The sequence below is a fragment of the Centruroides sculpturatus genome, unplaced genomic scaffold, assembly GCF_000671375.1.
Source record: "Centruroides sculpturatus isolate CEXI.00-Female unplaced genomic scaffold, Cexi_2.0 scaffold460, whole genome shotgun sequence".
NCBI lineage: Eukaryota > Metazoa > Arthropoda > Arachnida > Scorpiones > Buthidae > Centruroides > Centruroides sculpturatus.
This window is the reverse complement of record NW_019384807.1, coordinates 313,350-338,801: the sequence shown is the minus strand read 5'-3', so window position 1 is coordinate 338,801 and position 25,452 is coordinate 313,350. Positions and strand designations below refer to the sequence as shown.

At 27.5% G+C, this 25,452-nt stretch overlaps 2 protein-coding genes across 9 annotated transcripts in view; both read left to right on the top strand.

The window, feature by feature from the left end:
• Positions 1 to 25,452, top strand: part of LOC111629698 (protein kinase C and casein kinase substrate in neurons protein 1-like) — an 82,409-nt gene that overhangs the window by 33,098 nt on the left and 23,859 nt on the right. For 3 of the 8 annotated variants that reach the window (XM_023373589.1, XM_023373585.1, XM_023373587.1), the window contains exons 2-7: positions 6,793 to 7,029; positions 9,455 to 9,654; positions 15,691 to 15,837; positions 16,976 to 17,202; positions 19,904 to 20,024; positions 25,324 to 25,431. In XM_023373589.1, coding sequence (XP_023229357.1) covers positions 6,816 to 7,029; positions 9,455 to 9,654; positions 15,691 to 15,837; positions 16,976 to 17,202; positions 19,904 to 20,024; positions 25,324 to 25,431 — 1,017 coding nt within the window. In that variant the 5' untranslated portion in view covers positions 6,793 to 6,815. The remainder of the gene's footprint in view (positions 1 to 6,792; positions 7,030 to 9,454; positions 9,655 to 15,690; positions 15,838 to 16,975; positions 17,203 to 19,903; positions 20,025 to 25,323; positions 25,432 to 25,452) is intronic. The other 5 variants (XM_023373590.1, XM_023373588.1, XM_023373593.1 and 2 more) reach the window with 3 other exon arrangements.
• Positions 1,439 to 2,150, top strand: LOC111629699 (SET domain-containing protein 4-like). The gene is made up of 2 exons (XM_023373594.1): positions 1,439 to 1,598; positions 1,688 to 2,150. The coding sequence occupies exons 1-2, from the start codon at positions 1,567 to 1,569 to the stop codon at positions 2,133 to 2,135; spliced, it is 480 nt and encodes a 159-aa protein (XP_023229362.1). The 5' UTR covers positions 1,439 to 1,566; the 3' UTR covers positions 2,136 to 2,150.

Genomic DNA, 25,452 nt, shown 5'->3' with positions numbered 1-25,452 from the left:
CTCTCATAAAGTATTTTTCTGAGGTCTGTCTTATCAGGTAAATTACTGTACACAGTGTATTCATTAATTTTCATTTTCATGTAGTAAAGGCTCTATGCCTTCATAAAAGACGTACTTTTCCTTTGAAAAAGGGTATTTGGGCAGTTTATTCTCTGTTGTATTCTCAAGCAAACAATACATACAAGTACAGTATAATATTTTCTGAGGAAACACGCATACTTATCCTTTTTTAACCCCATTCCCGATAACTCGGCATTTTCACAAACTCGGCCACCCTACGGTCCACAGTAGGCTGAGTTTTCGAGGCTCTACTGTACTAGCTATAACTTTAAGTAAAATGAACTAAAAGTTGCACAAAATACAGGAATTTCCAATCAAACTATAAGTGAATCTTAAGTGAATTTGAAACATGGTTTCTGATAGAATAAAAGATACACTTTCTAATAGTACCAAAAAAAAAATATCTAAGATGACATGCTTGGAAATATTTGCTTTTAAAATCCTTTAAGATAAATTATCCACAGGGTATTTTTACTTAATCATATCTCTGTAAATTGGGAAGATCAAGAATTCTTACTGTATGTGTGATGACATCCTTATGAATGATTAACTGGCAAACCAACACAGGACAAACATGCTTACTTTAGAAGTTGTAGGTTACTAAATTATGAATCCAGTTATGCAAAATCAATTTTTACTCCCAATTTCTGGACTGAGAAATATGATTTGCATAGATGAATTCAAAGCAGAATGTTCCAAGTCATCAAATTTGAAAAAGTACATCTGTTTCACTGACTATAAGTTATACAATAGGAAGAGAAAGTAGATTATTTGTTCAACATGCATGTGTAGAAGAGTGGAGTGATCAAAGCCTCTATCTCTGAAAGCACAAAACATTCAGATCTAATATTCTGCATATCTTAGTTCAAAGCTAAGATATTTAAGATATCAAACTAAGATATCAAAACTAAGAATATTAATCATAAGCTCATACTGATTTCAATATTGATCATAAGCTATCTTACCATGAAGTTTGAACAAGATTGGAGGAGGTTTGCACAGGATCCCATTCTAATATCATATTAACCATCTTCAAAGTGAAATCTTGTTATATCCACCATCTGTTTAGAGAACTTATTATAATAATTATGTTAGTCATTTTCCTTATGTTATTAGCATTGTAGGAAAGGAAAAAACAATAAATATTGTGACTCATTTTCATACAAAATAAATTTTGATCTGCTTAGTAATTATGTAATTGATAGAAAAAAATTCTTATTTAAAGTTTTCATTATTTTTTAAGATTTGTAGTTAATATTGGTGCATTATATATCTTTGATTAAAAATACTATACTTTGTAATTTATTTTTCATTTTGTAATATATAAGATTGATAATGTGTGAATATTAAGAATATAGAAATTATAAAAACTTAAATCATTATACTTAATATGACTTTTTACAATTTTCAGATACTGGGAGAGGATTAAAATCTTATGAGGCTATTAATGCCGGTGATGTTTTAATATCTGTACCTTATAATTCACTTATTACTTATGGAACAGTGATGAGTTCTTACTTGCATATTATTTTATCTAAGTAAGAAGTTTTCTGTAATAATATAATTTATACATATATATACATATGTATGTGTGTTTCATAATCTTAAATATTTCTAATGTATTTAGATATCATCAAAGTTTATCAACTATGGAAATGATTTCTGTCTTCTTGATGTGTGAGAAACTTAAAGGATCGTCGTCATATTGGTATCCTTACATAAAAAGTTTGCCAAAAGAATATGTATTACCTGCAGCTTTTCCATTGGAAATTTTGAACTGCATTCCAAAAATTGTTGCTGAAGTGGTCAAACAACAAAATGTTTTGTTGAAAAAGACTTTTAAGAGAATAAAAAAACTGTTGGATGCTATTGAAAATCATTTTAAGGAATTTTTTGGCTTGCTGACTTATGAAATCTTTCAGTGGTCTTGGTTGTCTGTGAACACAAGATGTATTTATATGAAATCTGTAAAGACAAATAATGATTCGCTTAGAAGTCACAATGATTTGGCATTAGCTCCATTTTTAGATTTGTTAAATCATTCACCAAATGTCCAGGTATGTATATATTTTTGATTCTAAGAGTCAAATCATTTAAATGTTAAACATAATTATTAAAAAATATAACTGAATGTCAAAAATAAAAAGTTGGAATAAATTATTTCTTTTACTTTCAAACTTTTTACAAATTGTTTTCCCCCATTTGAATTAAAGCAGCAGATTTCATAAAAAAAGATATTTAATTCTCAGGAGGACGAGGGTTTAAAGTAGGGTGAGTTCTAGCTAGCCATATATTTTTAAAAAATTCAAGTTTTAATTGAGATTTCCGAACCCTCCGACTTAATTAAACGTGTATATAATAAAATCTATTAATTAAAAAAATTAAAAAACTATTGGAGGTTTAAAATACTATTTAAAAAAATTTAAGAAAAAAAGAAAATTTAAAATACTATTGGTTTTTGACATCAGAAAGCAGCTTTAACTAACTTTACCGAAGGAAAATTCGTGCGCTACAACTTACGAACCATGAAATAAAGTTGATAAAAAACTCCCATTAAAAAACAATTAAGCCTTAATCGAGCCTTATCAAAGGCTCATTAAAATCACGATAAAATTTTTTTGCGCGGGTAAAAAGTTTTGAAAAAATTTGGAGACTTAAAAAACATTCCAAAAATTCAAAAAAAACAAAAATTTTTTCGGGGGGCCGAAAGGACTGAGTTTTATGTAAGGGTATGTAACATGCACGAGTTAACTCGGGCGAAGAAGTAAAGGGGTTTTAAGATGGATGGTAATTTTACATGCAATTTTCAAATGCCATTTTGATTTTCAAAAATTTCATTCTAATTGAGTTTGTAACAACAGTTAAATTATACTTTAATAAATTTGATGCCAAGAGCTGTAAAAAATTCAATTTTAGTTTCTAAGGTAAGATAAAAATATTGATTTAAAATGAGACTATTAACTTTAATTGTAAATAGAAAATGTGAAATTTATTGAAATATACATACAAGATTTGAAAATATAACTATCTTTTGGTGTTAATACAATCATTTTACAACTTACTACACAACATAACAAATTCAATTAAAATTAAATTGGTTTACCTCTTCAAATGTAAATGCTTCTAAATATTTCTGTTCTATAAGTACAGTGGTACCTTAGGATACGAAATTAATCCGTTCCGAAACTGAGATCGTATCATGAAAATGTCGTAAGGTGGATCATCTTTTCCCATACGATTACATGTAAAACCAAATAATTCGTTCCAACGCGAAAAACATACTCAAATTAAAGCCAAGTAATACATTAAAAAATATAACTGTAGTAAGAAAAACAAATGAAAAATGCGAACTAATGTAACGCCGTATGGTGAGTTTTTGTTCGTATCGTGGAGCAAAAATATGTTCGAATTTCATGTCGTATCCTGAAAATTTCATATGCTGGGGCGTTCGTAACCTGAGGTACCACTGTAATACCAAAAACAATTAGGGTAAAAACAAATGCAATTTTTGTTGAATCAAAAAATAATAATAATAAGCAGCTGTTTACACCTAACAACACTTTGTGGAGCATGTGATAAAGCTATAAGACTAGTATTTTTAACAATGTCAATTTTATGTCTGAATACTCACACTGGCCATTAAAGAACAAAGTATCGGTTCAAAAACCTCTTCCGCCCATTTGTCTCAGAGAAACCATGTGTTGTGTTGAACATTACACTGAGCTGCAGTTTTGTGTTCTGTTCCATTGAGTTACATAGTGACAACAATAAAATTCATGGTCGATTTACCAAAAACGGTTTCTATCCTTAAACTTTCAAATTTTAATTCTTAAGTTTGATGTATTTTTGCTATATTTTAAGTATAGAGATATATTAAAGAAAATCCAGGGTGGAGAGAAAGGTATATTTGTTGTTAGGCTTTACCAATGTGAAGATATTTTATATTTTTGTTATAGCTGGCCATATGCATCAGTGATCTTAATTACATTTTTATTATTATTTTCTATTTGTTTTAAATTTAAAGATTATTTGGCACAGTTTGACCTATGAAGTCCTTGTATGATTAAAGTATACAATCCAACTCAATCCTAGTTTTGATATTGTTAATAAAATGTAATAATATACATATATCAGTGACTGAGGATTAATAGGAGAATTGATAATTATTTCCTGGTTGCTTTTGAAAGTAAAGATTATGAAATCTTTCCTTTGAAATGATTTTAGTTAAAATAAGAATTTAAATGAAAAAATGTGATTATTCATTTAGTATAAGGAAATCAGAGATGATTTGTGTGTAATACGTGTTCGTTATTAGTTTATAATGTGAAAATAAGATTTCTGCTAAATACTGAAAAGGAACTAATTTATTTGAAATTAGTAAGAATAATAGTTGAATTTAATTTGGAAAACATTTTTAATTGTACTATTTTGTTTTCAGTTTCGAGTTATTGTGAAGGAAATTAGATTTAATTAATTAAATGTAGTCAATTTAGTATGATATGATATAGAGAAAAACATTAACTTGTATCATGATTATGAATTTAAACTTTTGCTAAAGATTATTCTAAACAACACTGAAATATTATTTCATTGTGCTGGATTTTTTTGAATGATTATTTTATATACAGGGTTCAAACGAAAGTCTGAACTCCCTATAACTTTTAAATTACCTTCATAGTGCCAAGGAAGTAATCGGCACTTATTGGAAAGTGATCATGCATAGTACCAAAATTGCCACTTGGAGATATTTTATTAAAGTGGCAACAAAGGACACTCATTATAAACTTTATTTTAATATTATTTAAATGTGCAGACCCTTACAGAAGATGCTGGAAGTAGTGTTCTTGTGCATCTACATATCCTTAAGTATGAGTAATAATGTTCAGACTGAACTTACATAAAATATCCTGCTGATATCACTACCCTCACTGCTTTTGCAAATGCTTCCTTCAGTTTGCATATATTTATGGATTGGTCTCATACACTTTTTTCGTTTTAAATATCATGTATAAAATTTACATCACTATTGTTTCATCATCTCAGTCAGACTGATTTTTAAATAAGACACATTGTATAATAATAAATACTAAAATCATTTTTCATAAAGCAATAAAATCCGTTATCTATATATATAAAAATGAATGTGTGTGTGTGTGTCTGTCCTTCATGCATTACCACACCATTTATCCGATTGCCGTGAAACTTTGGGAAGTTGTTTAATATACTCCCACGAAGGTTTCTGGCATAGTATGATTGCCATGAAACTTTGGAAAGTTTTTTAATACACTCCCGTGAAGTTTTCTGGCATAGTACGTTTACCTACGATAGATGGCGCGTGTGTATATGAGCACTGTGTGTTCGATCGATTTCAAATTGTGAAGACCATTTCCTCCCCTCCAAAAAATATCTCTATATATGCATTTATGAACTGTTATTTACGATATTTGTAATAATTTTTGTTTAATCACTTTATTTCAACTTTTTTTTGCTAATTATGTATTCGCTCGAACTTTGTTAAAACCTTAACTGTATCCCGAACAACTGAAGTCCTAGGAGGAAATTTGCCTATTTTACTGATCTAGGGATCCCCTTTTCCAAATTTTAATATCAACTCAAAATAATTTAAAAAGACAAATTACAATAAAACGGTTTATTATCCAACTATCAACATGTCAAGGAAGAGAGGAAGGAGCAATTAAATAATCAAAATTATAAAGGATTAAAAATATATATATAAATGGGGAATATCGCACTTTTAACAATCTCTGTGTATGTGGGCTAAATTTAAAGAATCCATGCTTCTCACATGTACTGTACAACTGTATGTGGCCAGCTCAGGCGTCGGAAAACCTTCTGATTTATTTGTGTATGTACCAGATGGAAAAACAAAAAATATCGTGTATCCACAAGCACTCCAATAAATAAATAGAATTGAAACGACACTTTGAAATGTTTTTCTGATGAAAATTAATAATAATATAATAATGATAAGTTTCAATAAAAATGATAAAATGTAAATTTAATTTTATCATGACAAGTTTGCTTGAATTTCATTTCTTCTGAGATCGCAGCAATGCGCGACGGGTAAGCTAGTTTAGAAAAAAATAAATCTGCGAGAAATTTCAATTAGAATTAGAAATGTTCATTTTGAGCCAGAAAAATATATCATTTTTATTATTATTATGAGAGAGAGAGTTTTGTGTGTGTACACAAACATATACATATAAAACTCTCTCTCTCAATAATAACAATAATAACAACAACAAGGCAGCTGTGGAGGATAAAGTATTTATTATATCAGTTATCCTCTCTTCTACTGGTATTATACCACATACACTACACAAAAGTCTAAAAGCATTAAATCTTAATAAAAATATATACATGACAATACAAAAAGCTGCAATGTTGATTACATGTCACATTGTTAGGAAGTTTCTAGATGTTGACATACACCAATTACACAGAAGCTTAATGTAACACTTGTTTGGATAGCTATGCTTTGACTTCAGTTCAGCATAGCACTTGGAACCAGTATCAACTGAGCATGACATTTGCAACTTAATAATAAAGAAAATGATACATTTTCTTGGCTCAAATGATATAAATTATATTAATTTATATAAAATATTTAAAATATATATAATTATATAATTATGATGATGTATATAGCATAGTCTTATTAAATATATTATTATTTTCATGTTTTTAATTTATTAACTTAAAATCTTTCAGATTAAAACAGGCCAAACATCATCATGTCACACCACAGTGACGATGCAATGCTAATAGCATCAAGCGATAGTTTTTGGGAACCTGGAAATTATAAGAGAACCACAAAACGAATTGAAGATGGATATAAGTTATGCAATGATCTCATGCAATTAATTCAGGAAAGGAGTGAGATTGAGAAAACATATGCTAAAAGTTTGAGAAACTGGGCAAAGAAATGGAATGAATGTATTGAAAAAGGTATAATTATTTTAAAAAATTTTTCATATGTAGAGAGAACAAAATTACATAAAAACATAATTGAAATCTTAAGATTACTTCATCTGAGATTTAAAATAACATTTATGATGATAAAAATATTCTATACATATATTTTAAGATTAAGATATTTTAATTGCATAGGTAATAGAAATGAAATATATTAACTATCATCAATATTAAATAAAAATTAGTTTTTTATATCAAATTTAAATATACTATTAGTAGTCAAATTAAGTATATTTGAAACATAATAAGTGATATGAATGACTTTTAGTTTGTTAATATGTTATAATTAAATTGTGATGATATACTTATTTAAGAGCATTCAATTAATTAGTTATTTAAATGAACAACAAATATTTTATTCCTTCATTCATTAATTTAAAAATTAAATAATTTGTTTTTTAAATGAATGAATTTTACTATCATCTTACATTTTGTAAAGCATTTCAATGCAAAACATTACTAAAAATTTTCAAATGAATATTTTATTCATATGAGATATCCAAGAAACTTAAAAAAAAATGAAGTATTATTTTAAAATATAACAATAAATTTCAATGTATAATTTCAATAGATTTATCACAATTTGGAGTGAATAGAAAAACTCTAAATGATTGTAATTCCAATAACAGTAGTGATGTCACCTCATAAGTTATCTTAAAAAGTTGGTCATATCCTCCTTAACAACTTCAATAGATAATATATGAAGAAATTAAATACCTTGGTTTTCTTTTTACTTGATGTTTCTTTACACCCCTATCTATGGAGTGAATGGAAACAGTAACTTGTAAAATAGATACAAACATGATTTTTAAGTAGAGATGAAAAGAAATTCTTTTTCATTGCAAAAAAATGTAATTAAATACTTAGGCTTTAGGTTATGCTCATTATAGAAATTATACAGACAGAAAACACTTTTAAAAAAATATTCACATTACTGAAGTCATGGGGAAAACAAGTTTTTGAAGTATGATGAAGAGCTAGTAATGGGACAGTGTTTTCTAACATCATCCCAATATATGAAGTAAGATTTCTCTCACATCTCTGAAAATCTCATTGTCTATGGTATTCTGTAGAAGAGAGTGACATATCCAGCTTATTTAAATTGGCATACTTTGCAACATAGTCTTCTGGAATTCTTTTTCTTCCCATACACCTCCACTACAGAGAAGTCACTAAGTTTTCAAGAGAAGTGTTCTCAATGAAATAAATCAAGACTAATATGGAAACATATTAATAGATATACTTAAGTAGTTCAGAATTATGTTTGTCTTAAAATTTTAAGCCACTGATGTTGATAAACTTGCGTGAGATGAATAGATTCAACCATTTTTGTTGTTTCTATTCATCCTACCAATTCAAAATCATTATATTTCAAAAATAAAGTAATGATTATAAAAAAAGATATTGAAAATGAGTTTCAGTGAATATTTAACCCCTTCATTCCCGATCATTAATTAAATTGATATAAGATTAATATTAAAATACATTAAAAATACTTAAAACTGAAAAAAAAAACGAAAGAAATGCGTTGATTTTGAAGAAAAAGCTTCAAATTTTATTTTCCTTTGTTTCGCCTTTCTGTGAAATTTAACACCGATGAGTCATTGTTTACACAGCTAAGTGACCTTGAACACAGCTGGAGACTGATTTCCCGGGACATTCCCATGTACGCCGCGGGAGGTCGGGTTTAAAGTAGGGTGAATATGAGCGACACGGAAATTTTTAAATATTTTTAAAAAATTAAAAATTTTATTGCGATTTCCGACCCTTCCTAATTAATTAATTTTATATTAAAAAATATATTAATTAAAAAATTAAAAAACCATTGGAGGTCGTTTTTGACATCAGAAACTAACTTTAAATAACTTTACCGAATGAATATCCGTGCACTACAACTTAGGAACCATGAAATAAATTTGATAAAAAACTCCCATTAAAAAACAACTGAGCCTTAATCGAGCCTTATTAAAGGCTAATTAAAATCGCGATAAAATTTTTTCGCGCGGGCAAAAAATTTTGAAAAAATTTGGGGACCTAAAAAACATTCCAAAAATTCAAAAAAAAAATTTTTTTTCAAAAATGGCCTTAAGGACCACGTTTTTCGTAAGGCTATGTAGGCTTGACGTATATATACGTCAATGGAGACTATGGAGTTAAATAATTACTGTCAAATAGACCAATTTACTAGTAAGATTAGCTGAATTTTTGAAATGTATCATAATTAGTTTATGAATGATTACATTGTATTTAGTTTTTATTATTGTTTCATTTTACAGTCACATTAATTATCTATTTTTGATCATTAAATTAAAATATCAGTTTTTATTAATTTTATAATTTTTATTATTATATTAACTTTATTATTATTACATCATTAGTTTTTTTATTATTGCTTTAGGTCCTGAATATGGTACAACTGAAGCAGCTTGGAAAGGAGTTTTAGTTGAAGCAGAACGAAAGTGTGAAATGCATTTAAGAATTAAAGAACGATTATTAAATGATGTCATAACTCAGATCAAACAGTGGCAAAAAGAAAATTATCATAAATCTATGATGCAAATTAAAGAGAAAAAGGAAATGGATGATAATTTTAAAAAGGTAAAAATTTTCATTATTAAGAAGTATGAATAAAACATTTCATTTTATATTGTATCTTAAAAATTAATTTAATAAAAAAGCTAAAAATGGCTAGATTTCTCATTTTTATGAATAATTTATTATTAAAACTCTGATATAAATCATACACTTTTTTTTATAAGATCTACATACACTTTATGAAAAATTTAAATATGAAAATATCTTTGAAATGAAAAAAATATAAAAAATATCCTTAATACATATAAATTTTAAAAAATCAAAATATTTTAATTATTTATAATTGTTTTTACTCAGTTTTACATCTATGTAAAAGCACCTTAACAAAAATACTGCTAATGACAAAAGTTATTGAAAAAAATTCTGTTAGCAATAATTATCTAATTCTGATTCAATTTTCCACTAATGAAATATTTCCAACTGGCCAAGATTTATAAAATAGAGTAGAGTGCTAATTTTAAGTCTGGTTATTATATAAACAAAACATTTGGCTGTTTTCATTTGCCTTTGCCAAATTTTACTCTTTAAAGTAAACAGGTTCAAAAAAATCAATTTTAAGTTTTAACATAAACTATTCAAAAGTTAAGTTATATTTTTTTTTCTTTTATATATATATATATATATATAAAACTTTCAGGATTTAGTAGATGGCTTTCTTTAAACATACTCTTGGCAAAAATGTTTTTCATTATTTGGTCTGGTTTAATGTGTACTCATGGGGATGATATAGAACAGTGTTTCTCAATGGGGGCGATATCACTCCCATTTGGGCATTTTTCCATGTTGAGGGGGCGATTAGTAACAATTTATATTTTGGAAGCAAAAAACAATTTTTTGGGCGATACAGTAAAACATTGTATTAAGAATAATTAGATATTTTATTCGTTATATCGTACAATAATTAAACAAATAGCATTATATTAGTCACTAGTCTATTCAATGCACTACAAATTTGGCGTTAGCCTTGGCCCTGGGCATCGGAATTTTGAAGTGAAGGGAGCGATACTACGTAACAGTTTTATTGAAGGGGGCAATGATTCGTTAGAGGTTGAGAAACACTGATATAGAAGTTTGGGGTATAGTGATGTAAAATGAGAGGGGCAGTGCAGGTATATGACTCCATTACACATGCAGTTTTTTATTAAACTTAAGATTTTAATATAGATGTAATGTTTATTAGCATCAAAGCATAGATCATGTCAAAAACAGAAATGTAAGATTTGGTTTTTTATTGTATCTAACTTTTCTGCTTCTCCACAGTCAAAAAAACTGCCATGGAAAATTTCCACCTTGTGCATGTGATCTCACAGAATTTTTCTCTGCCACTTTACACAAACCATTTTTTGATGTCAGGTCACCATCATAAAAAATAATGTCATGGTCTCTCATGATTGCTGCAAGAGGTGTTCATAACATTGTGGATGTTTGTCAACTATGCAAGATGTAATTTTATGGTCTGTATGTTGCTTGACCTTAAATGTTTGTTTTTGTAACAGCCTAAAGTGCTATGACCATCAACAATTTAAATGCTTTTGCAGGTTTATTTTCTGTCAAATAATAAAGAAAATTCATTTTCTGGTCTTTTTGAGAAATGCCTTAGCCCATGCTATTGCAAAGTTTGCAAAAAACAACATTGTTCTGTAAACAAAATATCTTGTAAACTAAACAACATATCATGCAGAGAAGACACATTATTAGAGTTTTTAGAATCATCAAATTGAAGGAATGGCAACTACATGCATCATAATTGTGTATGAAAAATCAGTGGAAAATTGTGGTCTTTTGCATGTGATCTTGGGTTAATTTCATTAAAATTAACTTATTTGAGAGAACTTTTGGCCTCCACATAAATAGCATTTTGGACAAGAATTTGAGATTGGGGTGGGACAGAAATATATTTTTGGAATCCATTTTTATTTAAAATATTTAAAATGGATTCTTTGAAATGAAATTATTAATTCTTCTACTCTCCTTAATGGTATAATCTAGGAATAATCCAACAGAAAGTTTCACTTTGATTCCTGCATATGTTTTTCAAAATATTAAACAAACAGGGTCAGCCTTCTCCAGAAAGAGGCCTGGGTGCAAATAATTTTTTGGGACCATAAATATTTTTCAGCAGTAAAAACATATTTTCATTAAAAAATAACAAAGAAAAGAAGATTAAAAATAAAACTGGCTCAATATATAAACTTCTGTTACTATTGTTGCCTCTCTAATAACATTTCAAATTCCTCTTTCAAGCAGTAATGTTTAAAGTATTTTAGTGTTTTGTCTAAAATAGATTTTTCTTCAAGAATGCCCATAGTTGTAGTTTGCATGATTTTTTTTTTGTGTTAAGAAAATGATCAAATGTTGAAGTTTGGCTTAGTTTTGAATAAATTGTAATTATTTAAATCATATACATGGAACATCAAAGTATTAATTAATTAATAAAAGAAATGTATTAGCATTTAAGAATATTTTAAAATTGTTTGAAATACAAATTCATAACTATCTCAAGCAACCACTTTTAAAAAACAATGAAAATTAAATTAAAAAAAAAATTGCCTGACTTGAATATTGACATATATTGATATCTGGAATATAGTTGTATGTTTAAAATAGTTTAAACAAAATGAGAAAAATTAATTTAATACTTGAAACATGGTGAAAAACATGAATGTCAGGGATTTTAATGTTAACATCTCTCCCAAATTTAAGGGCAACTCCTCCAAATTCTGGCAAAGCAAGAACAAAAAAAAAAAAAAGACAAAGAAAGCAAAAGGATTAACAAAACAAATTATCAATGGTGGCAAATTAAAAATTGGAACCTGTTTTTATTTGTGCAAAATTTCAGAAAAATAAATTCCTCTTTCTTGATCAAAGTATCCCATATGCTGTAGACAACTATTGATAGCACAAATTATTGTTGTACCATTTTTCAATGTGCATACAAAGAAAAACAAAAAATTATATATTTTGTATTTGATACAATTCATATACAAAATATATGCAGGTATCCCTCATATAATATGGTAGTCATGTTCCAAAAAAGTATCTTGTTATGCAAATCCATGCTATATGAAACACAGGACTAATGCAAAACATAGGGTTACATTCCAGAAGTTAGCAAAAGTATATCATTCTTTTTTTATTACTAAGAGAAATATGTCTGTTAAAGCAATCAATAATTAATTAATAAACAATCACATTTAAAAGTATTATATTACACTTTAATGTTAATTTTAGTTAAATGAGGGCATTTTCATTTTACAAAGTCATTGCAGCTTTTTGGTTGATCTTGAAGTATCAGCAATGTTTTCATATTATTTATTTTTATCATTAAAAAATTTTTTATGGGTGACAAACCAAAAATATGTTACTAATTAAAAATTTTTGTTCTAGCAAGTCATGTTTGTTCAGTCAAGTTCCAAGTAACTTTTTTCCAGAATTTGTGTTTGAGTACTGAGATACCATGTTATTTCATTCATTATTTTACAAATGATTGCTTATCTTCAATACAAAAAAGTTTAATAGCACTTATCTAAAAATGTTTAAATAAACTTTATTCAATACAAAGGTTAATGTATAAAAACAAAACAAAGTGACAGTCTTAAAGGCTAAAATCTGAAATAAATGACAATGACACCTGGTTGATAGTACAATTTTTTCTTCCTTTGTCCTAGGTTTCCTATCAGTTTTCATTAAACCTGATGAAAGGCACAAAACAAATTGAAAATTTTAATATTGTAAAATCCATGGGCAAATTTGAGACAACATGCATGCTTGCTTGAATAAAAAAAAAATAGAATAAACTTAAAAATTGTGTGAATTTTTTATTGAGGATTTCCCAAATCATGTTCGAGCAAAACCAGAAGAGTGTTGTATGGGGGATACAGTAGAGCCTTGATTATCCGACCCCCGATTAACCGACCGTCCTAGTCGGTAAATTTCAAATGTCCGCTAGTGATGTGGCGCTGCAATATTTGGCTATGTCTTGGCTACTTTAATATTATTTTAAGTGTTTTAGCTGGCAACACTCATTCGACCATGAAAGGGAGCCAGTATTTAAACGAGGCTTAATTTTCTAATTTTTAACGATATAATAGTGACGATTATTATTTTAAACATTTTTGTTAGGCTTAACATCGATGAAAATTCAACGCGAAGTAGATTAATAGCGATATGCTAATATACTAATTACATGGGATATAATAATATATACACTAATAATGGATTTTTTCATACTTTTCGGTTATCCAACTTTTCAATTATCCGACCAACCCCAGTCCCCAATTGAGTCGGATAATCGAGGCTCTACTGTATCTCCAATTTTCAAACCATGTTGTACAAGGGATAACTGTATTTTGTATATGAAATGCTTAGAAAAATAAATATTAATTATGAATTTAATGGACAAAGACATTGGACCACAAATTTACAAATATGAATATAAGTTTCAAGTTATTTAGGTAGTGTCAGAAATCAGCGGGATACAAATGAGACTTGTTATTGTGTGTTTCACATCATTAGAATTATTTAAATAAGAAGCAATCAGTATTTATGATCAAGATAAGTTCACTATGCATTTGACACAGCCAGCTTGACTTTAGCATAGACAATTTAAGCCAAATTTACAAAACAAAATTAATTTTAACCAATTAACTTAAAAATTTTCATTTTCTTTCTTTTTTCGCATTTATTTTTTATTTTTCCATTTTTTTGAGGTATGTACAGCTGAGGGCCTGGGTGTAAGATACCCACTGCTCCTCATGGCTGATCCTGCAAACAAAAATGAAATGAGGTGCATGGCATTGAAGTAAGTGTTAAGAGGTGAAGCTTTTTCTGGTAGAAATGGTTGAAGGTGTTCAGGACTGATTTATAGTGTATTCAATTTCATTTTTAAGTTTGTATACAAAAATGTTAACCTATAGACAAGTCTGTTTTACTGGATTACTATAACAAAATAATATATTTTTAAAGCTTTTAAAATATAAAATTTATTAATCTGGAAAATCGATTTTATTTGTAGATTAATTTATGTATGGCTAATAGCCTAATTTATAATTTTAAAAATTTTATTACTTTCAATTGTAATATAAGTTTAACTCTCAATTAATATGTAATTTGATTTTGGATATTCAATTCCTTTTAACTACAACCTAATGATAAAATCATATTTGTATCAAAAGTGTTCTTTTTAGAATAAAAATATTCATTAAATTATTAAAAAATCCATTATGCTTTGTTTGTGCAAAATATACTTCTATTGAAAATGTTTTTGTAACATTTTAAATGAATTCTTTGCTTTTACTAATTTTTTGTACAGTTTATTTCAATTCATTTACATCTATAATTGATTTTCATTTTCATAATTTCATATTATACTTTCAAGGACATGAGAATTACAGTATGCTGTCTAAGAAATACATAGAAATTTTATCAATCAAGTTGCTAGACACCCTACTAATTCAACTACTTTGTATTACCATTCTTCAAAACTTAATCTTGAATGATATTAAAATTAACAAAAAAGCAAATGAGTAATTAACAAACAAAATAATTTTTAAAAACATATATCATGTTGTAGAGATAATTTAATAAAATTTAATTAAGTTTAACACTTTAATGTTAATTTTAGTTAAATGAGGGCATTTTCATTTTACAAAGTCATTGCAGCTTTTTGGTTGATCTTGAAGTATCAGCAATGTTTTCATATTATTTATTTTTATCATTAAAAAATTTTTTATGGGTGACAAACCAAAAATATGTTACTAATTAAAAATTTTTGTTCTAGCAAGTCATGTTTGTTCAGTCAAGTTCNCGTGAGCCGTTCACAGCCCGGCACACGTATTTGTAAAATCTAAGTGACTCGTACAACATGGAATTCATATAAAACGGAATTATCAACAGTGTTATATGGGGTCGACTGTAATCTTACTACTGATTTTACAGTGTACTTCTATATCAATAGAAGGCATTAAAGTCTAGTAAACTGTTTATTAATAGTAAATTTACTTAAAAATAGTAAAATATCTTTAAAATTGGTAATTTCAGGCACAAAAATCTTGGGCAAAGCTTCTTGCAAAAGTAAATAAATGTAAAACTGATTATCATACAGCATGTAAAAATGAACGATCTGCAGTTAATCAGGAAAGGAATGCAACAGGGGATACATCGCTGTCTCCTGACCAGGTATTAAGTGTACGGATATTATTTTATTTATATAGTATAAGTTAGAACTAAGATTTTAACAACTCAAAATCAGTTTACAGCTTTAGAGCATTCACTGATTTAGTTGTTCATGGCCATTAAAAATAAAATTTTTTAACCACTGTATTTTTGCATATTGAGTAGCATGTTGTTTTAAATGAGAGAGACCTGAAATTATCTTTCTCGCATATGGTATCACTTGGCATGCTAGTTTAACTTGGGTAACAGTCGTACAGGTTTCTGCATTTGCTGTATTTTGATTGTTCTGGATGGTTTTTCTGGCCACCCTGCTGATAAACTATGTGAGAAGTATGTATATGAAGGTGTGACTTTTATTTCTCACGTATACTTCAATTCCCAATTTTTAACATAAATTATATTATTCGATTGATTGATGAATGAATAAATAAATGTCATTAAGTTTGTCCCTCTTATGACCCTCTAAGTTATGTCTCTATCCTCTATATTTACCAAGAGTTAAAAATTGAAATCAATCAATTTGCATTCATTTTACTTTAAGTAGCTGAGTTCTGATTGGATAATTTCACCTTTCTGTTGATAGAGCCATCAGTAACCTTACCTTATTATATTAAGATTGCCTTATCAATCTATATAGATATGCCTGGTCTTACTTTCCAAAAGTTTAAATTTCACAGTTTTGATTTTGGCATATACAACTCCCAATCCACAAATGCTACTTCAGAAAAATAAAATTCTGTATACAATACTGATAATTAGCCAACAAAATGAATTATGTATAAGAAGGGTTATGACAATACATTATTAATTTGTTGTTATAACTTAAACCAGGGTTATCAGCATGCTAATCTCCCTTGTTTTAAATTGGCATTCTGGTTAGTGTGTGAAACAATGATACCAATTTCCTTAATCAATTTATATTTTTGATTTTAGAAACTTAGTTTAATTTCAGAAAATGATCATCATCATAATAGATGTTAATCATAACTTGTTAAATTTGATTAACTGAGTTTTAGTTTAATATCAAATTGTGATTGTCAGAAAATCAAGTTTTCTGTTATTAAAGTAATTTCATTTCTGTCTTGTAACATAAATGTTGAATTTTCATTTTAATAGTTATTAAGATAATAAAAATAAATAATTGTTTCAGGTTAAAAAATTACAAGATCGTGTCACTAAATGTAAAGATGATGTCCAAAAAACAAAAGAAAAATATGAACAAGCTCTTCAAGAAATTAATGATTTTAATGCAAAGTATATGGAAGATATGACTGATGTTTTTGATAAATGCCAAATATTTGAAGAAAAAAGGCTTAATTTTTTTAAAGAAATGCTTTTTGGTATTCATGGTTGTCTCAATATTTCTACTGATGCAGAGTATGTTGTATGTTTTTTTTTCTCTTTTTTAGTATAAGTTTTTTAATACAAATGAAATTTTTAAAAATTCATTTTTTTTATTTGCTGTTTAAAGTGGGTGGTTTTAAACATTTATTGATAGATTTGAAATTTAATAGACATTTTTAATTATTAATAAACACTTTCTAATTAAAAAAAATTGATCATGAGACCAAAATGTAAATTGTATGTATAACTCAAATACTGATCAAAAAAAGAAAACATGATTCCAGCTCCCAGAATTTGAATCATGTTTTCTTCACTTAACAATAAACTGAACTGAAATCATTGAGTATCCTGATGAGAGTTGTGTATCATAAGTTTTGTTTAGTGGATAAATCATATATTTAGCATTTACACTGTGATTATTGTTGCTTTATGAAATAAAAGGTTAAAATTATATGAGCATATATTATCTAGTTATGAATAAAGAATTTGAAAAATTCTTCTTTCATAATTAGGTATTGTTTTGCAATTTTTAATATTAATTATATAATTTCATAATACTAAACTATTGATAAGACTATGTTCACATATTTTGATCTGAAATGGATTGAGAAAAATTTATTAATACAAGGTGTTCCTCTCAAAAGTACTGAATTTGATTTGACTATAAAATAATTAATGGTTAATGATTTTATATGAGAGAAAAATTTAACAAATTTCATTGAAAAAATTACATCCTCTTTGTGTGCAATCCAGCACTCAGTGACAATATCAGGACAGTAGACAATTTCAGACTATGTACACTGCAGCATTTTCTGTCTCACAGTGGCGATGAATATCCTGAAGGTCTTTGATCGAAATTGTGTAAACCATATCTTTCACATAACCCTACAGAAAAAATCTAAAGTGGTCAGATCGGGAGATCTTGGTGGCCATGCTGTTGGGCATACCAGACCATGACCTGCACTTTCTCCTGTGACAAAGCCCTTACTGGACAATAATAATCACATTTTGCCTTCTGCATCATTCAGTATGAAAAAAATTCTATAAAACATGATGAGTTGTTGCTTTTATATGTCTTAAACCATCCATTGTTTATAGCAAATTAAAATCGGGTACTTTAGAGCAGAACACCCTATACAATAACAGAAATACAGTCAAACCACTGGTTTGGAACAATTTTGTTTATGAGCAAAGTTTTGAATGCCATATTTGCTCTGGTTCCCTTATGATAACTTGGTTGTCAAACAAGTTACTTTGCATGAGTTTGCCACAGATTAGAGAAACCCAGAGGGCCAACTTCATATTCTTTCTGTGTTAAAGAAAATCAATGGCCCAATCAATCACTGACGGGACTACCAATTCAGAAGTTAGTGATGCCAAGAATGCCTCATGTCATTAGATGTCATGACATGAACTATTGATGACATTGTTATTTAAATTAGGTTTTATGCGCATGCAAGTAAGATACTACTACAGTTTTTCAGTGCACATTGCAGTTGAATCTAAATCAAATTAATTAATAAAAACCATGTTAATTGACATTTGTGTAATATAAATTACATCTATTAATTCATGTTTAAAGGTGTTTAACTCAAATTAAATAAAGTTTATTAATATAATATTAATATTTAATTTGATATTTATTAATACTAGGTAGCTAGTTAATTAAAACTAATAATAATAAAATAATTATTAAAACTCTGGTTTTTACATCTAAACTGAAACTAAAGTTAAAAATAAAATCAAAATTAATTAATTAATTAAATGTAATTTAAATTTAAAGCAAAGCAATTGAAACATAATGTCTCGGAAAGTGTGTATAAAGTAGTTGTCTGTCTTGATTGGTTTGGTTATATTTCATCCAGGCAATCAGAATTGAGTCTCTGTTTATATCACTTTTGTAAAGTGTTGGTTTCAGTTTCAGTTGGGCTGACAGAACATTTTGCTTTTAAAAAATATATATATATATAATAAAAACCTAATACAAGTACATGGCTGGCATTATTCACATTTAATAAATATAAAAAATATAAATACGACTTTACAAAGATAAAACTGCATTTTGTCTTTCTTTTTTGCCATGCACATCATCAGCATCCTTAAATAATTCACAAAACTTCGGAGATGACCTTTCTTTTGAGGCCACTGCCTCCGCAAAAGAATGTAAAACAGGTAAAGTTCATCTTGATTCTGCTACTTTGGAGGTTATTATTTTCACATTGCATTCTTTTGTCTTGGCATTTGAAGAAGCTTTTCCTCCTATTGTCTCCACAGTCTGATGACACACATTGTGGGAGTAGATCCAAAGTGTCTCTTGGCAGCTCTATTGCCATGCCCTTCAGTATATTTAATAACTGTCACTTAAAACTTGCAGTGTACAAAAACTCTATTGACAATAACTCTCCAATACTGGAATAGAATAAACATATAACATACCAATACCACAAACTTGAAAATTAAGAAATATTTACTACCATTTTCATCTGAATACAGAAAACTATTCTACACTTAGCACTGGGGTGAAATCTACACTACACTGTCCAGAACCTGTAACCGGTGCGCTACACGTATACACTGTATATCACTGTTGACAAACANATATTTTATTGTTAAAAAATACATATATTTGTGTAGTTATTTATTATATAATTTAAATATTAGTTTATATTATTATTCTACTTTAATAAAAACAATGAGTGTTTGATTAAATTATTATTTTTTTTATGATTTTCAGGCTTCCACAAATCTATGAAGAGTACAGGCACACAGTACAAAATGCTGATGCAGCTAAAGACCTTAAATGGTGGGCTAATAATCATGGTGTTGGAATGGCAATGAATTGGCCACAGTTTGAAGTATGTTTTTTGCTTTCCTGCCTCTAAAAAATTATATTTTTAAGTTAAATGTTAATTTGTGAGATACTATGTAAAATTTAATATTTTTTTTGAATTAGTATTATAGTCAATGCTAAATTTTATGTATGTTTCAAGTACCACCTATCTCAAAATTTATTTAGCAGTAGTAAATGTGTAATCAAAACTTATTAATTCATTTTTTTAAAAGAAATTTTAAAATATATGTGTATGGATATTACTACTTTAAGTGAAAATATCTGTTTTATTGAATTATATTAATATTTTAGTTTAGTAATAAAAATTTTCTCTACATAAAGTTTATGAATTGCTTGAGTTAAATTTTGTTGTTATAAGATTATTTATAATTAATTCTCAATTTAAAAGCTCTTTTGTAATTTACCGCATTAATTTGCATGTTTAATGCATGACTTGCTGTACTAATTCAATTTTATTTCATAACTGTAAAACATAAGAGTTATGTCATTTTATAAATTAATAGTCACTTATGTTTTAGTGCAATGGTTCCCAATTAGTGGTACGCATACCTCTGGGGGTACGTGAAATTGCATGAAAGGGTACGTGCGGCAATCTAAAATCGGTCAATTTAAAATTTGAATGCATGAGATGAAGCAATCAAAAAAATAATGGGTGGACCGTCAAAAATTTGGCAATTTACAACATGATGTCAAATGCACAAATTCGTTTATTCATAACTAAAAATATTCTCGAAATTTCGTCAAAAAAATGTATTTGTGACAATACCTAAATGAAATTCTTACAAAAATTGTAAGAATTGCAAGAAACAAAAATTGTACAATTAACACAATTTGTGTTAATTGTACAATTTATCATTATTATCATGTCAGCGAAGCGGCAATAAAATATTTACTACCATTTTGCACAACATACCTCTGTGAGAACGGATTTTTGGCCATGACAAACATGAAAACTAAACATCGTCACCAACTTCAACTCGAAGATGATTTGAGACTGAAGCTGACCAAAAAGCAACCAGATTTTACAAAGTTGTTCAAAGAAAATCGGGCCCATTTGTCGCATTAAAATTAAATAACCTTATGTTATTTTCATTATTATTAGAATTGTATTTTAAAGGTAATAAATGTAAAAAAAACTTATTCTATTTATCACTTGCTGTCTACCCAAAGTTTCGCCCGCATTATATCAAATTTTCTCGGGGGAGTAAGATTTTTTCTCGCACTAAAATGTAGCCTATGTCCATGTCCAACATGTAAGCTATCTCTGTGCCAAATTTTATTAAAACCTGTTCAGCGGTTTAGATGTGAAAAGGTAACAGACAGATAGACAGAATTACCATGAATTTATATTATTAGTATGGATTAATATGAATTTCTGCTATAAGGGGTACACGAGTTTGAGCTCTTTCTTGAAGTGGTACGCAGGATAAACTAATTGGAAACCACTGTTTTAGTGCATACATTCTCTTTGGTATCCAACAACAGTTTTTTTTTCAATGACTTGTTAATTAATAGTACTTTTATATAATAGTATATAATAAAATCTAGTTATACTAAAATCCTATGAATTTGTAAACTTACATTAAGACAATAGCTTAACTTTTACAAATATTCTTTTGCACTTAATGAAAATGTACACACTTGAAAAATTAACTTTTCATTAATAAATTTATATTTCTTCCAATCACCAATATATGTTGGTATTATTTGTTGGTAAATTATACAAACTCAGTTTCTACCAAAAGAAACTTCCCTGAGTAAATGTAGCAAATAGTTTTAATTGTAAAATATAAAATTGCTTCAACTGTTTCAGTTAGCTTTCAATAAAACAAAAATTCAAATATTTAAAAGACAATAAAAAAGTTCCATAAAGACTGAAACATACACCTCACAACAGACCTTTACTTGCAGGCCATTGCTGGAGTCTGTAAAGTTAAGTGGAGTCTGTTGTGAGATGTATGCTTCAGTCTTTGTGGAACTTTTTATCAATTGAACTTTTTTGTCCTTTATACTTTGATACAAGTAAAATATTTTAATGTGATGAAGCTCTTTCACAGGAATTTTAATGTTTTTGTAATTTTACCAAAAAAAAAAAAAATTGTTAATTTGACTTGCCTTTTTATTTTTAAGTTAATATGCCTAAAAAATTAAGTATATAATTAGTTATATATTATATATATATATATTTCAAAAGATATAAATTACTTCCTTAATAGTCAGGTATATAAATTTGATATAAAGTCATTAGCAGATTTAAAAATTTTGTTTTTTCCTGAAATTGCCATACTTCATTTAATCCAAATGAATAATTTATATGATAGAAAGATTTTACAGTATGCTATTGAAATAAACTTTTTATACTTTCTATATAAAAATTGAGATCCTGCAACTATTTATTATATGGATTCTTTATACAGTTTTGCTAGAATATGATAAAACCCATGTTTTTAATAAATGAATATAATTATATATATATATATATAAAAAATCAAAATTATATATATATATATAGTGTTCCATTTAAAAAAATTTTTCTATATTTCTTTAAATGATATGATATATGCAATAAAATACCTTTATTGCTGAATGCTGTTATAATAATCATTATTTGAGAAGTGTTAATCTGAATTTGAAGTAAAATTTTCAAGTTTGAAAGTATCCAGTAAATTAATATCTTTTGCAATAGTAATAATGCGTAGATATACTGTAAAACTATTAAATGCAATTATAAAAGATGAAATGTAACAAGGTGTTTGAGGAAATTTATAAAATTATATGAAGTTAAAAGTTATCTGCTTTAGTCTAGTCAAATGATTAAGTATTAGCAAAGAATTAGAAGTTTTGTCACCTGTAAAAACTTAAAAAATTAAAGCTATTCATTAATTTAGAAAAAAAACATTGCTTTGGTTTGGAAGATTCTTGCTAGTTGAAGTTAAAAAAAAGAATTTATTAATCATTTTGATGATGATTTTACAATGAGCTGTTTTCAATAAGATGATGTTCATACACTAAATTGAGATACTACATTGTGTACTGAATATTTTGAGATATTGATTTCTGAAGGACTCTACCATCGGTTCTATTATATATGGAGAGTTTGAGGATTGTGACTATTGAAATTATCCTGAGATCATTGAAAGTCTAAAAACCACTAATAGGAAATTGTATTAGTAGTTTTAAGAAGAGTTCAGTCATGTTGGCATGTAGATGAAAGGTGTTTTTCAATACCTTCTGTAACACATTATTGAGAAACATCAATTTGTTAAAATTGCAATAAATAATGAATTTTGTATCATTATAATCACCTTGTATGTTATATACTAAGAAAATTATTTCCAAGTGCATTTTTAAAGTAATTCTTAAAATGATGACATTTACTGATTGAAATATTGTAATTTTACTGTAGAAAAAGAAAAAATTTTTTAATTCTTATTTTTGCTCAATTTCAAAGATCTTAGATGCATAGAGAGAGATTTGGCAAAATAATGGTTTTGCATAAATTTTAGAACTTCAAAATGAATTAATTTCTTTTTAGCACGCTTCACTGTAGTGGAGAAGTGCTTATGTTAGGACTTTTGACCGTCTGTCAGATTTATATGCACATGTACAATGACTTTACTTTTGTTACCTAAGCATTATGTTTCCGTTCCATTCATTTGATTCAAAAGTTGGAAATTAGGTTTACAACTTAAGCCTAATTTAAGGCCTACAACTTAAGCATAACATTGGAAATTTCTTGCTCTATCAGCAAGAAATTTCCAATGTTATGCTTAGGAGTTACGTAAGTGTTATGTTCCATTCAATCCATCATTGTGCATGTCCATGCACATGCACAAAAGGGAACTGAACATTTTTGTTTATGGTCACTGTAAGCTATATTAAAAACTACCCAGTTAGTATATTGTATTAAATTAAATTNGAATGTTCATAATTATTGTTTTTAAAAAGCAATTAAAAAGCTTCTTTCAACAACAAACAATTGAAATTCTAGAGAAGTGTGTATTAGTGCTGCCACTACTTCATGTAATAGCTATTTGTGGTAGTACTGATAATAGTCTGTTACAAAGACTGTCAGATGAGATTCTGAAGAATTCTGAAAAGTAATAATCTGATATGGCTTTATTTTTAAAAATATTTGATTCAATTTTGTGGAGCATGCTATCAGATAGACTTGACCAGTCTTATTAATATTTTGTTTTTAAAAGATAGCATTATATTAGTAATTTAGTTATATACTAACATCTTGAAACCCAATATATTAGTAATAAGCCAAACAATTGAATTACATCGGGCTACTTTTCCATGATTATTTTTAATTAATTTGCTTGGGTAGCATAACTGGCAACACATCTGCAAGGTAAGCAGGAGTTGAGTTCAAGTTCTACTGCAGGCTGATTCCTTTCTTCCAGATTATTCTAAATTATTTAATTTATAACTATTAATTTAATAAGAGATGGTGCGTAATGCCTTCCTTTATTTATTATTTAGAAACTAATTAAAAATAATCACGGAAAAGTAGCCCAACATAATCTGATAGTTGTTTAGCCTAATTTAGTTGTATACATTTCCCTAAAAACTAATGCTTGCTTATAATTTCTTCTAACATTTAACAATAATTCTTAATTTTTCTCATTTCATGATTACTTTCTAACAAATTGTTGAAATAGCAAACAACCTATATATGTTTACAAACATATATGCATAAACATAGCTTATTCAATATTTTATATAGCAAAAATATTTTGTATTTATTTGCATGGTATATGTGGTTGTTAGAAATTTTTGTTCCTTTATCATTTACTATTTCTGCACTAGTGCTAGCAAAAAGTAGCATTTAAATTGAATTACATAGTTTTTTTCCGAAGAAAAGTTTAAAATTTTTAAAGCATTTTCTTCCCATTTTTATAGGGAAAAGGGTGATCTTTCAAAATCAAAGTTTTGTTGTATTTAAAGATATGTGGTACACATAAAAATATCATTTTAAAATATATTAATTACAAAAACAGAGGTATGATATTAATCGTGCTAATATTCAAGCAAGTCTTCATGACAAAATCATAGTCAAGTTTTGAACAAAATCTGGAAAATTTATTAAAACTATAAAATTTTATATTGAAAATTATTTATAAAAATTGGTATAATTTTTTTATGTAAAAATCTTACAATATAAAAAATTTTTGGCTCACTATTTTTTATACTGTAATTTAAAATTTATAATAAATATTGTGGTATCTGAATTAAACAATGTTTAGGTAGATTGATATATTTTTGTGAAAAATTATATTGTGTTTACTGATGTATAGGATTATTCTGAAGAATTTCGTGAAATAGCAGGGAAGACCAAGAAAGGCTCATTTCCAGAAAGTGGAATTACCTTAGTCAATCAGCAAAGAATTGGAGATGATCAACCAGTAATTTATTATTTATTATTA